This window comes from Oncorhynchus mykiss, chromosome 13, assembly GCF_057628025.1.
Source record: "Oncorhynchus mykiss isolate SJ-2025 chromosome 13, ASM5762802v1, whole genome shotgun sequence".
NCBI classification, from domain to species: Eukaryota; Metazoa; Chordata; class Actinopteri; order Salmoniformes; family Salmonidae; genus Oncorhynchus; species Oncorhynchus mykiss.
In genome coordinates, this window is record NC_143034.1 from 71,406,209 (window position 1) to 71,422,226 (window position 16,018).

Genomic DNA, 16,018 nt, shown 5'->3' on the forward strand with positions numbered 1-16,018 from the left:
GTTGTCACATGTCCCCGTCCTTCTGTGTTGTCACATGTCCCTGTCCTTCTGTGTTGTCACATGTCCCTGTCCTTCTGTGTTGTCACATGTCCCTGTCCTTCTGTGTTGTCACATGTCCCTGTCCTTCTGTGTTGTCACATGTCCCCACCCTTCTGTGTTGTCACATGTCCCCGTCCTTCTGTGTTGTCACATGTCCCTGTCCTTCTGTGTTGTCACATGTCCCTGTCCTTCTGTGTTGTCATATGTCCCTGTCCTTCTGTGCTGTCACATGTCCCTGCCCTTCTGTGTTGTCACATGTCCCTGTCCTTCTGTGTTGTCACATGTCCCTGTCCTTCTGTGTTGTCACATGTCCCTGCCCTTCTGTGTTGTCACATGTCCCCGTCCTTCTGTGTTGTCACATGTCCCCGTCCTTCTGTGTTGTCACATGTCCCCACCCTTCTGTGTTGTCACATGTCCCCGTCCTTCTGTGTTGTCACATGTCCCTGTCCTTCTGTGTTGTCACATGTCCCTGCCCTTCTGTGTTGTCACATGTCCCCACCCTTCTATGTTGTCACATGTCCCCGTCCTTCTGTGTTGTCACATGTCCCTGTCCTTCTGTGTTGTCACATGTCCCTGTCCTTCTGTGTTGTCACATGTCCCTGTCCTTCTGTGTTGTCACATGTCCCTGTCCTTCTGTGTTGTCACATGTCCCCACCCTTCTGTGTTGTCACATGTCCCTGTCCTTCTGTGTTGTCACATGTCCCTGTCCTTCTGTGTTGTCACATGTCCCTGTCCTTCTGTGTTGTCACATGTCCCTGTCCTTCTGTGTTGTCACATGTCCCTGTCCTTCTGTGTTGTCACATGTCCCTGTCCTTCTGTGTTGTCACATGTCCCTGTCCTTCTGTGTTGTCACATGTCCCTGTCCTTCTGTGTTGTCACATGTCCCTGTCCTTCTGTGTTGTCACATGTCCCTGTCCTTCTGTGTTGTCACATGTCCCTGTCCTTCTGTGTTGTCACATGTTTTGTTGTGATTTGATTTATTGCACCACACTTCCTGGTCCTCACTGGCCAGGCCGTCATTGTAAATAAGAATTTGTCTGTAGTCCTTTACAGGCAGCTTTGAACTCTGATAAGGGCCTATATCGTAAGGCAGTGGCTGTATACATGTGCACTTCACATTTCCATATCATTAAACACTCATGTAATAAACAGTGTCAGCATTTATGAACACTGATGTACAGTTACAAGATGACATGGTGTTATACCCTGGGTTTGTTCTGAACAGAATGAGACAATGTTTGTTGTATTGGGACAAAGATTTGCCGTGGACCACGTATTTGAATGCACTCATGACTCCATTCTATGTGCAAAATAATGACAATCTGCTGCTCTGAATTGCCTTGTGAAAGCCTTAACACTAATGTCATGTTATAATGGAGCTCTCATGTTGGCTATAGAACATACAAACACCTTATAGTTGAAGACTCTCCTTTGAGTCATAGAAATGCATTGAAGTTACTTAGGAACTGTTCACACTTGGAGAGGTGTGTGGCCCCTTGGAGACACCAGTTAGTCCTCTCACTCAAACCCTTGTCATTCTATTGTCTTATGTTGCACCTACCCCAGATTTCCCAACAATATTCTTATCATGTTACTGAATGTATCCAGAGTATTTTCTGGTTTAGTTAAACAAATGCAGTAAAAAGTGCTGTAAATGTAAAATGAAAAATCACATTAAATCAACAGTGGATTCAGTCTTGTGTCAGGTGAACTGTTGTCCTCACCTTTAGTCTAATACTTGTCCCAAAATCTCCAAACGGTTCCTTTCTAAATGCTACCATGATTATGCTTATGCTTTCCATATTTCCTCTGAGGAAAACATTTCATTTAGCCCAATGCCCACCAGTGTAAGGGGTTTTAACTGACTCACCTGGATAAATAAAATATATACACATTTAAAAACTAACCATGGATTAAAGTTGGTCTCCTGGCCCATAGACTACTTTCAGGGTCAGGAACCATCTAACATCAAGTTGTAAAATCATGGAACTTCCCCTTTAAGATCAGCAATAAGGTTAGTGTACCACCATCCAGAACCATTCCAAATCTGACAGCTGTTTATACACTGCCTTTAAATAGAGGAACTTCCTGTTAATATTTCAACCTCTGAAAGGATAAGTTGAAGTACAAGCTGGCGGTAAACAGGACTTCACCTTTGATGTAATTCCTGTAAACAATTCCCTTTTCCTGGGAATAGAACTGAAATACGAATCACGTTGTGACATGTTATCAATGTTTTATGGAACACATTAGAACTCTGCCCCTCAGCCCTAAACAAATGTTAGTCACGTTAAGTCATCTGTACTGGCCCTAAACAAATGTTAGTCACGTTAAGTCATCTGTACTGTCCCTAAACAAATATTAGTCACGTTAAGTCATCTGTACTGTCCCTAAACAAATATTAGTGACATTAAGCCATCTGTACTGTCCCTAAACAAATATTAGTCACGTTAAGTCATCTGTACTGTCCCTAAACAAATATTAGTCACGTTAAGTCAACTGTACTGGCCCTAAACAAATATTAGTCACGTTAAGTCATCTGTACTGTCCCTAAACAAATACTAGTCACGTTAAGTCATCTGTACTGGCCCTAAACAAATATTAGTGACGTTAAGTCATCTGTACTGTCCCTAAACAAATATTAGTGACGTTAAGTCATCTGTACTGTCCCTAAACAAATATTAGTAACATTAAGTCATCTGTACTGTCCCTAAACAAATAATAGTAACATTAAGCCATCTGTACTGTCCCTAAACAAATATTAGTAACATTAAGTCAACTGTACTGTCCCTAAACAAATATTAGTCACGTTAAGTCATCTGTACTGTCCCTAAACAAATAATAGTAACATTAAGTCATCTGTACTGTCCCTAAAGAAATATTAGTAACATTAAGTCAACTGTACTGGCCCTAAACAAATATTAGTCACGTTAAGTCATCTGTACTGTCCCTAAACAAATATTAGTAACATTAAGTCATCTGTACTGTCCCTAAACAAATATTAGTCACGTTAAGTCATCTGTACTGTCCCTAAACAAATAATAGTAACATTAAGTCATCTGTACTGTCCCTAAACAAATATTAGTAACATTAAGTCAACTGTACTGGCCCTAAACAAATATTAGTCACGTTAAGTCAACTGTACTGTCCCTAAACAAATATTAGTCACGTTAAGTCAACTGTACTGTCCCTAAACAAATATTAGTAACATTAAGTCATCTGTACTGTCCCTAAACAAATATTAGTCACGTTAAGTCATCTGTACTGTCCCTAAACAAATATTAGTCACGTTAAGTCAACTGTACTGGCCCTAAACAAATATTAGTCACGTTAAGTCATCTGTACTGTCCCTAAACAAATATTAGTCACGTTAAGTCAACTGTACTGTCCCTAAACAAATATTAGTGACATTAAGCCATCTGTACTGTCCCTAAACAAATATTAGTCACGTTAAGTCAACTGTACTGTCCCTAAACAAATATTAGTCACGTTAAGTCAACTGTACTGTCCCTAAACAAATATTAGTCACGTTAAGTCAACTGTACTGTCCCTAAACAAATATTAGTCACGTTAAGTCAACTGTACTGTCCCTAAACAAATATTAGTCACGTTAAGTCAACTGTACTGTCCCTAAACAAATATTAGTGACATTAAGCCATCTGTACTGTCCCTAAACAAATATTAGTCACGTTAAGTCAACTGTACTGTCCCTAAACAAATATTAGTAACATTAAGTCATCTGTACTGTCACTACATTGGGAAAACTCAGCTCCAATGCTGTGCGACTGAAGGAATTGAGCATGACATCACCAGGTATGCACACCCCGGTAGTACGCTCCCTTGTCAGGGGCAGCCTGACTGGCCCGGGCCTCCCGTGAAACAAGACACTGGTTAGTGTAGTGGTGTTGACAAGCCGGTGGTTGTGTTACAGGCTGACTGTAGTGTAGAGGTGAAGGTCCTAGTGGAGGCTGAGGTGCCCATGGGGTCATGGTAGGCTGGTGGTAGGCTGATGGCAGGGGAATGAAAAGCATGGAGAAGCCCGAGAAATTCTCTAAACGTAATGACAACAGATCCAAACAGTGGTATTGTTCATCTCATAACTTGTGTATCTGTTTGGTGTCATTAAGAATTAGTTTACTGTGTTGTTGCTGTGGCTGCAGAGATTTACCAGTACTAAAGGGTACTGTGATGTCAGGTTAAACATGATTTATGAAGACTCGATGAACAGCCCATGGATGAGAGCTCAGTGCTGAAATCATTATTTAAAAAATCATGGGCTTTCTCACAAGGTACCTGCTATGTTTAGGAGTATCAGAGTGGGTTGTCCTTCTCCTGGTTCATATTACTCACATATCACTTATTGAATGCCTTTGGAACAGAACAGCATGACTTGTTGTAACAGCATCATCACCTCTGTCTGGGCACGGGTCTTCATTGACACTGTAAAGAGTTGGGGATGATCTTGACATCGTTGCAAAATTGATGTTTCAAGTGCAGGTAAGAGTGAACAAAAAAAGTATCTTGTTTACTAAGAGCACGTATTTGTGGTGCATTAGATTTAGCTTGATATTTTCACATTTGGGACTACTCCATTGGTTCTGGGGAGAAAAATAAAAACTAAATCCAGCACAATTCAAGTATTTGAAATACTTTTACATAGTCCTGTTCATCCCTGGTCTGTGTACAACATCCATATTAGAATGAAGACTGTCTAATATGGAGGCCATGTGTGTGCTATATGCCCGTTGCTTCTTTCAGCCTCTCTGGATCAACATTCTAGCTGATGTCTGTACTTCCTCTTGTTCTGCAGAGGCAACCCTGATAAGTGTGACATATGGGGGAACACACCTCTCCACCTGGCGGCCGCCAACGGTCACCACAACTGCCTGTCCTTCCTGGTGTCCTTCGGTGCCAACATGTGGTGCCTGGACAACGACTACCACACGCCCCTGGACATGGCCGCCACCAAAAGCCACATGGACTGTGTCCGCTACCTGGACTCCATCGCCGCCAAGCAGTCGGCCCTCAACCCCAAGCTGGTGGGGAAGCTGAAGGAGCGGGCTTTCCGCGAGGCCGAGAGGAGGATTAAGGAGTGTGTGAAGCTGCAGCGGAAGCACCACAAGCGTATGGAGCGCAAGTTCCACAAAGAGGCAGCGTCGGAGCAGTCCATGTCAGACGCCATGAGCTTCACCAGCTACACAAGCAGCTCAGTGAGCCGCAAGCTGCACCACCTAAACACCACCACTGTCAGTGTGCCATACTCTCAGGTCAGTACAAACTACACCACCACTGTCAGTGTGCCATACTCTCAGGTCAGTACAAGCTGCACCACCTAAACACCACCACTGTCAGTGTGCCATACTCTCAGGTCAGTACAAGCTGCACCACTTAAACACCACCACTGTCAGTGTGCCATACTCTCAGGTCAGTACAAGCTGCACACCTAAACACCACCGTCAGTGTGTGTCACACCCGGATCTATTTCACCTGTCTTGTGCTTGTCTCCACTCCCCTCCAGGTGTCTCCCAAATCAGAGTCAGGCAGAAAGGTCAGAACTGGGAAGGCTAAGGAAAAACTAGAACACAGGAACACTCTGTTAGGACTTAACGGGACAAGACAAACTGGCAAAAGACAAACAGAAAACTCAGGTATACAGGGGATAATTGGGAAAATAGGAGACACCTGGAGGGGGGTGGAGACAAGCATAGGACAGGTGAAACAGATCAGGGTGTGACAGTGTGCCGTACTCTTAGGTCAGTACAGTACAGCCTCATCCAGCCATTTTTGACTTTTGAATATTTATTTAAAGGGACATTCCACTCCAAAACCAATGTTTGTCAGATAAAAATAGTTTAAAAAAATAAAAATAGTCCAATGTCAAGAGGAGTGCACATTCCACGCCATTGTTTGTGTAGCTCCAGCTATATGATGCCTCAAGCTAAATGAATAAATGGGAAAGATGAACACAGCACATCTGGAAATAATATGATGCTTCTCTTTTCCCTTCATTTAGGATTGTAGTACAAAGCTGCATCTATAAAATGAATGACCTGTGATATTGACTTATCTCAAGTTTTACAAATGTAATGTCCCTTTAATTGTCAACATGGCGTACATAATTATAGACTGCAAATAACTGTCATTGTATCCTCTCCTTTCTCCACTGATGGGAAATGTTGCTGTTCCAACTGTTGCATGTGAAACTCCCTCTCTGTTATGTCTGCTGCTGTATCGTTTCACATGCACAACAGTTAGAACAGCAACATTTCCCATCAGTGGAGAAAGTCTGTTAAATTTTAGATGTGTGCTCCTCTATAATTAGTGGTTGAAGCCTGTGTTGCTCTTTGTCCCTGCAGGCTACTCTTCACGCCACAACCCGAGGCAAGACCAAGATCCAGAAGAGGTTGGAGAAGAGGAAGCAAGGGGACGGGACCTTCAAGATCTACGAGGACGGCAGGAAGAGCGTGCGCTCCCTCTCGGGCCTTCAGCTGGGCAACGATGTCATGTTCCTTAAACAGGGAACCTATGTCGGCCCTCGGGACCGCGCAGGGCGCCGCGGCAACCTCCGAGACATATTCCACGGAGACGCCAACGACGACACCATCTCTCGTGCCATCAGCGAGCCGGACTTGTCTTACCGGCCCGACATGGAATACTCTGAGGTCAGCACCGACTCGGGCCACGACTCTCTCTTCAACCGGCCCGGTCTGGGAACCATGGTGTTCCGACGCAACTATATCAGCGGTGGCCTGTTCGGCATCGGCGGGCGTGACGAGGGGAGCCTCAGCGGAGGAACCGAACGGGCTGGCAGCACCAACGTGCGGCTGCGCAGCCGGCTGCGGCGTTCGCCCAGCCTGGACGATGGGGGGGACAGCATCGGCAGTGCCAGCAGCCTCCGGGAAAGGAACCGCCAGGAGCTTCCCTGGGACGAGCTGGAGCTGGGGCTGGATGATGACTTCGAGGCCGTGACCAGCCCGTTGGAGGTGTTCTTGGCTGCGCAGACCATGGGCGAGTTCCTCACCGTCTTCAGGCGGGAGAAGATTGACCTGGAGGCGCTGCTGCTGTGCTCGGACCAGGACCTCAAGAGCATCCACATCCCCCTGGGACCCAGGAAGAAAATCCTAGATGCCTGCAAGAGACGTCTGGAGACCCTTGAGGACCCTGACTACATCGAGGACACCCTGCTGTGAATGGTGAATGACACTTTTGGATCTGAAGATGCTGTGTAGGTACTGTATACCTCTACTACTACTGTTCACCTACAGAGTAAACCTACATTACAGAGTAAACCTACATTACAGAGTAAACCTACTCTACAGAGTAAACCTAACCTACAGAGTAAACCTAGCCTACAGAGTAAACCTACACTACAGAATAAACCTAGCCTACAGAGTAAACCTACTCTACAGAGTAAACCTACACTACAGAGTAAACCTACACTACAGAGTAAACCTACACTACAGAGTAAACCTACACTACAGAGTAAACCTTCATTACAGAGTAAACCTAGCCTACAGAGTAAACCTACATTACAGAGTAAACCTACATTACAGAGTAAACCTACACTACAGAGTAAACCTACACTACAGAGTAAACCTAGCCTACAGAGTAAACCTAGCCTACAGAGTAAACCTACACTACAGAGTAAACCTACACTACAGAGTAAACCTTCATTACAGAGTAAACCTAGCCTACAGAGTAAACCTACATTACAGAGTAAACCTACACTACAGAGTAAACCTACACTACAGAGTAAACCTAGCCTACAGAGTAAACCTAGCCTACAGAGTAAACCTACACTACAGAGTAAACCTACACTACAGAGTAAACCTACATTACAGAGTAAACCTAACCTACAGAGTAAACCTAACCTACAGAGTAAACCTACACTACAGAGTAAACCTACACTACAGAGTAAACCTACACTACAGAGTAAACCTTCATTACAGAGTAAACCTAGCCTACAGAGTAAACCTACACTGCAGAGTAAACCTACACTACAGAGTAAACCTACACTACAGAGTAAACCTTCATTACAGAGTAAACCTAGCCTACAGAGTAAACCTACATTACAGAGTAAACCTACACTACAGAGTAAACCTACACTACAGAGTAAACCTAGCCTACAGAGTAAACCTAGCCTACAGAGTAAACCTACACTACAGAGTAAACCTACACTACAGAGTAAACCTTCATTACAGAGTAAACCTACACTAGAGTAAACCTACATTACAGAGTAAACCTAACCTACAGAGTAAACCTAACCTACAGAGTAAACCTACACTACAGAGTAAACCTACACTACAGAGTAAACCTACACTACAGAGTAAACCTTCATTACAGAGTAAACCTAGCCTACAGAGTAAACCTACACTGCAGAGTAAACCTACACTACAGAGTAAACCTACACTACAGAGTAAACCTTCATTACAGAGTAAACCTTCATTACAGAGTAAACCTACACTACAGAGTAAACCTACACTACAGAGTAAACCTTAATTACAGAGTAAACCTACATTACAGAGTAAACAAACACTACAGAGTAAACCTTCATTACAGAGTAAACCTAGCCTACAGAGTAAACCTAGCCTACAGAGTAAACCTACATTACAGAGTAAACCTACATTACAGAGTAAACCTACACTACAGAGTAAACCTAGCCTACAGAGTAAACCTACACTGCAGAGTAAACCTACACTACAGAGTAAACCTACACTACAGAGTAAACCTTCATTACAGAGTAAACCTTCATTACAGAGTAAACCTACACTACAGAGTAAACCTTCATTACAGAGTAAACCTACACTACAGAGTAAACCTACATTACAGAGTAAACCTTCATTACAGAGTAAACCTACACTACAGAGTAAACCTACATTACAGAGAAAAACCTACACTACAGAGTAAACCTACACTACAGAGTAAACCTACACTACAGAGTAAACCTACACTACAGAGTAAACCTACATTACAGAGTAAACCTACATTACAGACTAAACCTAACCTACAGAGTAAACCTAACCTCCAGATTACATCTGAGTGTGTAGTGTGGGGATTTTTCACTGGGACATGTTAGTATTGTCGCTGCTCTCCTCTACACATAGTTATGAAGGTAGGCATCTAGTTTTTTCTTTGGTTGATGATAATAGTAACAATCAGGCATAGAATTCATTCCTGTCTCTCTTCAAATATGTCGTTGCCATTCTTCTGGAGACCACTAGGTGGACACACTGTATAGGTCCAGCAGAATGCTCTTCCTACCTTAAAGGTAGGTCAGTGGAGCATTGTTGCTCAGTGTTGTCAGGGCTAATGTCTCAAAGGGGTCTGTTGTAGTATATGCAACATTCAGAGACTTTACAGCTACAACATAAATAGCGGTTTGTTGTAGTGTATGCAACATTCAGGGACACGCTTGTCTGACTCTGTGATTATGTAAGGACATTCAGAGAAATGTTGTCATTTCATTCCCTGGGTCACCCTGTGACTTGTTAGGCAGAAAGGAGGACATTGTTAAGATAAACATCTCAGTGAACAAAAGAAGACAAGTAAAATACAGAAACCTGAGCTTTCTATGGACTTTGTAAATGAAGGAGAAGAGCTGAAGAAATCTGAAAGGTATTTTGGATCGTTCCAGCTTCATCAGAGTGAGTTCTAGAAGTCCACTTCCCTGTTTCCAATTTTAATGATCTAAAGACACTGTTGACCCTTTTAATTAACTAAACGACACTGTTGACGGTTTTAATGCACTAAAAGACACTGTTGACCCTTTTAATGATCTAAATGACACTGTTGACCGTTTTAATGAACTAAACGACACTGTTGACGGTTTTAATGCACTAAAAGACACTGTTGACCCTTTTAATGAACTAAATGACACTGTTGACCGTTTTAATTAACTACAGAGGACCTTGCTGCTTCCGTGAAGGACAGAGAGCTGTGGCATGCCATCTTTTGGAGCATTGCGTCACCATACGCAGTCAGCCAAAGACTGCCTGGATCTGTATCCACAGAACACAGTGTTGATGTGCAGCAGTGTTCTTGTATGTCATGTGGCACAGTGTACAGAGAGAAGAACAAGGAGGTGTGGCCTGCCCCCCTCCAACACCTCTCTGTCTGACCCCAATACGTTGGCCCCTGTGGGGCATGTTAGATACCGTACTACCATCCCCTGAGACTGTGTTCCTGGTGTCAGAGACTGGTGTCAGTACATGGGGCATGTTAGATACCGTACTACCATCCCCTGAGACTGTGTTCCTGGTGTCAGTACATGGGGCATGTTAGACACCGTACTACCCTCCCCTGAGACTGTGTTCCTGGTGTCAGTACATGGGGCATGTTGGATACCTTACTACCATCCCCTGGGCCTGTGTTCCTGGTGTCAGTACATGGGGCATGTTAGATACCGTACTACCATCCCCTGAGACTGTGTTCCTGGTGTCAGTACATGGGGCATGTTAGACACCGTACTACCATCCCCTGAGACTGTGTTCCTGGTGTCAGTACATGGGGCATGTTAGACACCGTACTACCATCCCCTGAGACTGTGCTCCTGGTGTCAGTACATGGGGCATGTTAGATACCGTACTACCATCCCCTGAGACTGTGTTCCTGGTGTCAGTACATGGGGCATGTTAGATACCGTACTACCATCCCCTGAGACTGTGTTCCTGGTGTCAGTACATGGGGCATGTTAGATACCGTACTACCATCCCCTGAGACTGTGTTCCTGGTGTCAGTACATGGGGCATGTTAGATACCGTACTACCATCCCCTGAGACTGTGTTCCTGGTGTCAGTACATGGGGCATGTTAGATACCGTACTACCATCCCCTGAGACTGTGTTCCTGGTGTCAGTACATGGGGCATGTTAGATACCGTACTACCATCCCCTGAGACTGTGTTCCTGGTGTCAGTACATGGGGCATGTTAGATACCGTACTACTATCCCCTGGGCCTGTGCTCCTGGTGTCAGAGACTGGTGTCAGTACATGGGGCATGTTAGATACCGTACTACCATCCCCTGGGCCTGTGCTCCTGGTGTCAGAGACTGGTGTCAGTACATGGGGCATGTTAGATACCGTACTACCATCCCCTGAGACTGTGTTCCTGGTGTCAGTACATGGGGCATGTTAGATACCGTACTACCATCCCCTGAGACTGTGTTCCTGGTGCCAGTACATGGGGCATGTTAGACACCGTACTACCATCCCCTGAGACTGTGTTCCTGGTGTCAGTACATGGGGCATGTTAGATACCGTACTACCATCCCCTGAGACTGTGTTCCTGGTGTCAGTACATGGGGCATGTTAGATACCGTACTACCATCCCCTGAGACTGTGTTCCTGGTGTCAGTACATGGGGCATGTTAGATACCGTACTACTATCCCCTGGGCCTGTGCTCCTGGTGTCAGAGACTGGTGTCAGTACATGGGGCATGTTAGATACCGTACTACCATCCCCTGGGCCTGTGCTCCTGGTGTCAGAGACTGGTGTCAGTACATGGGGCATGTTAGATACCGTACTACCATCCCCTGAGACTGTGTTCCTGGTGTCAGTACATGGGGCATGTTAGATACCGTACTACCATCCCCTGAGACTGTGTTCCTGGTGCCAGTACATGGGGCATGTTAGACACCGTACTACCATCCCCTGAGACTGTGTTCCTGGTGTCAGTACATGGGGCATGTTAGATACCGTACTACCATCCCCTGAGACTGTGTTCCTGGTGTCAGTACATGGGGCATGTTAGATACCGTACTACCATCCCCTGAGACTGTGTTCCTGGTGTCAGTACATGGGGCATGTTAGATACCGTACTACCATCCCCTGAGACTGTGTTCCTGGTGTCAGTACATGGGGCATGTTAGATACCGTACTACCATCCCCTGAGACTGTGTTCCTGGTGTCAGTACATGGGGCATGTTAGATACCGTACTACCATCCCCTGAGACTGTGTTCCTGGTGTCAGTACATGGGGCATGTTAGATACCGTACTACCATCCCCTGAGACTGTGTTCCTGGTGTCAGTACATGGGGCATGTTAGACACCGTACTACCATCCCCTGAGACTGTGTTCCTGGTGTCAGTACATGGGGCATGTTAGATACCGTACTACCATCCCCTGAGACTGTGTTCCTGGTGTCAGTACATGGGGCATGTTAGATACCGTACTACTATCCCCTAGGCCTGTGTTCCTGGTGTCAGTACATGGGGCATGTTAGATACCGTACTACCATCCCCTGAGACTGTGTTCCTGGTGTCAGTACATGGGGCATGTTAGATACCGTACTACCATCCCCTGAGACTGTGTTCCTGGTGTCAGTACATGGGGCATGTTAGATACCGTACTACCATCCCCTGAGACTGTGTTCCTGGTGTCAGTACATGGGGCATGTTAGATACCGTACTACCATCCCCTGGGCCTGTGTTCCTGGTGTCAGTACATGGGGCATGTTAGATACCGTACTACCATCCCCTGAGACTGTGTTCCTGGTGTCAGTACATGGGGCATGTTAGATACCGTACTACCATCCCCTGGGCCTGTGTTCCTGGTGTCAGTACATGGGGCATGTTAGATACCGTACTACCATCCCCTGAGACTGTGTTCCTGGTGTCAGTACATGGGGCATGTTAGATACCGTACTACCATCCCCTGAGACTGTGTTCCTGGTGTCAGTACATGGGGCATGTTAGATACCGTACTACTATCCCCTGAGACTGTGTTCCTGGTGTCAGTACATGGGGCATGTTAGATACCGTACTACCATCCCCTGAGACTGTGTTCCTGGTGTCAGTACATGGGGCATGTTAGATACCGTACTACCATCCCCTGAGACTGTGTTCCTGGTGTCAGTACATGGGGCATGTTAGACACCGTACTACCATCCCCTGGGCCTGTGTTCCTGGTGTCAGTACATGGGGCATGTTAGACACCGTACTACCATCCCCTGGGCCTGTGCTCCTAGTGCCAGTACATGGGGCATGTTAGATACCGTACTACCATCCCCTGGGCCTGTGCTCCTAGTGCCAGTACATGGGGCATGTTAGATACCGTACTACCATCCCCTGGGCCTGTGCTCCTAGTGCCAGTACATGGGGCATGTTAGATACCGTACTACCATCCCCTGGGCCTGTGCTCCTAGTGCCAGTACATGGGGCATGTTAGATACCGTACTACCATCCCCTGGGCCTGTGCTCCTAGTGCCAGTACATGGGGCATGTTAGACACCGTACTACCATCCCCTGGGCCTGTGCTCCTAGTGCCAGTACATGGGGCATGTTAGATACCGTACTACCATCCCCTGGGCCTGTGCTCCTAGTGCCAGTACATGGGGCATGTTAGATACCGTACTACCATCCCCTGGGCCTGTGCTCCTAGTGCCAGTACATGGGGCATGTTAGACACCGTACTACCATCCCCTGAGACTGTGCTCCTGGTGTCAGTGTATTTGTTAAGGACAGGATTTTTACATACATGAGCATATGGTTATTTGTTTGTATTTGTTGATTAATCCATTAGACAGAGGCCGGGATTCAATACAAGATGTGTTATAACGCTGTGCACCATAACAGGTTTTTAAAGGTCATTTACTCTTTAGCCTGAATACGCAGCTTTTACAATGAATGCGATCTCCGCGAACTTCTGGGAAAATGTCTTTACAAAGCACACTGTCGGCTGTATAGTGAGTGCTATAACGCGCCTTGCATAGAATCCCAGCCAAGGTGTCAAATCCATAGTTTTGTATAGATACTTCCATTGTTGATGGAGATAATGTATCAAATTTGTAGGGTGGTTATGAGTCATAGTCAGGCTGCCTCCAATTCGCTACAATATTACCATTATTTGTGCATTACCAGTTCTCTGCTATTAAGGCATTTTTTTGTACCTGTTGATTGGTTTGGCTCGGGTCATTCATCTTCATTCATTGTTCCATTTTGTACCAGTACATTTGTTTACACACAGTATGCCAGGTCAACCACTTTCAGTTTGGTTCACTGATAAAGGAGGCCAATTATTTTTTTTCATTGAAAGTTGACGCTATGTGAGAATGTTCAACTAAACACGTATTGGGTGGATTTTTTAATGTTTCGATAGGTAAACCTCACACACAGTTAAATCCATTGTCATAGTTATGTTTCTGATGATTTTCTGATGCAGTATATAGATGTCCAGCGTACAGGTGAACCATGTTACACTATGGACGTTTCCTTACTAATTAGAAGGTTGGCTGTATGGTTACACATGTTGGTTTGGTATGATGCTAATGGAACTGTCCAGTGAAAATCTCACTTTTAAAAGTTAATATTCTGTCAACTCGTACCCAAACAATGTTGTTGACTCATCCTATACTATTATTTGTGGCCAAAGCATAAATTTGAGGAGAAAAACCACTTGAAAAACCCCACCTCAAACAGACCGTTTAAAAAATGCTTGCTATTTCCTCATAGAGGATGATGTCATCCTCCTAAGGAGGATGAGCTGGCCAATCAGCGGTCTACTAGCATTCCTATTTTTAATGATGGGTATATGGCCACACCGTTTTGTTGTTGGGGTACGGCCGCACCATTCCAACACAGAAAAGCTGCTGTTTAACATGTTTAATTAAAACATTGGAGAAGGAAAAGTATATTCACTCATTATATTGTAATTCATTATAGGGGCGTCAGGGTAGCCTAGTGGTTAGAGAGTTGGACTAGGAACCGAAAGGTTGCAAGTTCATATCCCCGAGCTGACAAGGTACAAGTCTGTCATTCTGCCCCTGAACAGGCCGTTAACCAGTTAACTGTCTGTTTGAGGTGGGGTTTTTCAAGTGTTTTTTTTTCTCAAATTTATGCTTTGTCATTGAAAATAAGAATTGAAAATAAGAATTTGTTCTTAACTGACTTGCCTAGTTAAAAAATAGGTCCTGTTTCATAGAAACCTGGAACACTGGATTTTATCCATTTCATGAAACTGCACAAGTCTTGAATTGTAGGCAGGTATTCTGCTTTTTCTCATGGTCATTTCTGTACGAGGATGTCATTTCTGGAAACTATTTCTGTCCATTTAGATTAAAGGACCCGTTTTGTCTGAAGAGCACCCATAGAGGCTAAAAGTTCTCTATTGCCTCTAACCATCACTGTAGTCTTCAGTCTGCGCTGTATGTCTATGGAATGTTCTGTATGTCTCTGTTCTGATCATGTGACGAAGTCTTCCCAGTAATATTGTATGTGTCATTGGTTTTGGTGGTGGATTTTATCAGATGCTCATGAAACCTAAACAATGTCCACATTGAATGCCTAATTTTTTTAAAGATCAAACAGTGTTTTTAAATAAACAAATATACTAATATGTCCTTCTCTGCATTGTGTATGTGAAGCTGCAACAGACAGGACTCTGACTGAGGCAGGTCGCTCCAGGGTCTAGGATCAGCTTCCCCTACTACAATCGTAACCTTAACCATTAGTGGGGGAGCAACTAGGAGCAACTTCACCCTGCACCTGACCGACCTGGGAGTAATTCTCCTTAACTTCCTCACCCTGCACCCGACCGACCTGGGACTAATTCTCCTTAACTTCCTCACCCAGCACCCGACCGACCTGGGAGTAATTCTCCTTAACTTCCTCACCCTGCACCCGACCGACCTGGGAGTAATCCTCATTAACTTCGTCAACCTGCATCCCGATTCTCTGTCCTTTCCCCCAAAGTGTATAATTGTGCACTCCTCATGCATGTACATGCATTTTCACAAAATGAATGATGCCAACCTTCAGTTTTAAATCCATGAAGGGAAATAAACTAGAGCACACTTCCAGAAAAATTAAAATTGGGATGTAGGAAGAGGGATAGGGGAAACAATGGAGTCAGAGGTTATGGGTAATTTAAGTAAACCGATACTCAGAGGCCCAAGATCGTTCCCACTGATTAATATGTGCACAGTAGGTAAGGACTGTTTTGTCAATCAAGGATATTATTGAGTCATTTTCCAGGTATGCATTA

The 16,018-nt window shown here is 44.7% G+C and overlaps 1 protein-coding gene across 3 annotated transcripts in view; it reads left to right on the top strand.

Moving 5' to 3' along the window:
- ush1ga (Usher syndrome 1Ga (autosomal recessive)) overlaps positions 1-15,371 on the top strand; it is a 34,062-nt gene extending 18,691 nt beyond the window's left edge. The window contains exons 2-4 of one of the 3 annotated variants that reach the window (XM_090197420.1): positions 4,850-5,256; positions 5,363-5,463; positions 6,396-8,329. In XM_090197420.1, the coding sequence (XP_090053546.1) occupies positions 4,850-5,256; positions 5,363-5,463; positions 6,396-7,229 (1,342 nt within the window). In that variant the 3' untranslated portion in view covers positions 7,230-8,329. Of the gene's footprint in view, positions 1-3,723; positions 5,307-5,362; positions 5,464-6,395 lie in introns of those variants that run through there. The other 2 variants (XM_090197417.1, XM_090197419.1) reach the window with 2 other exon arrangements.
- The last annotated feature ends 647 nt before the right edge of the window (positions 15,372-16,018 follow it).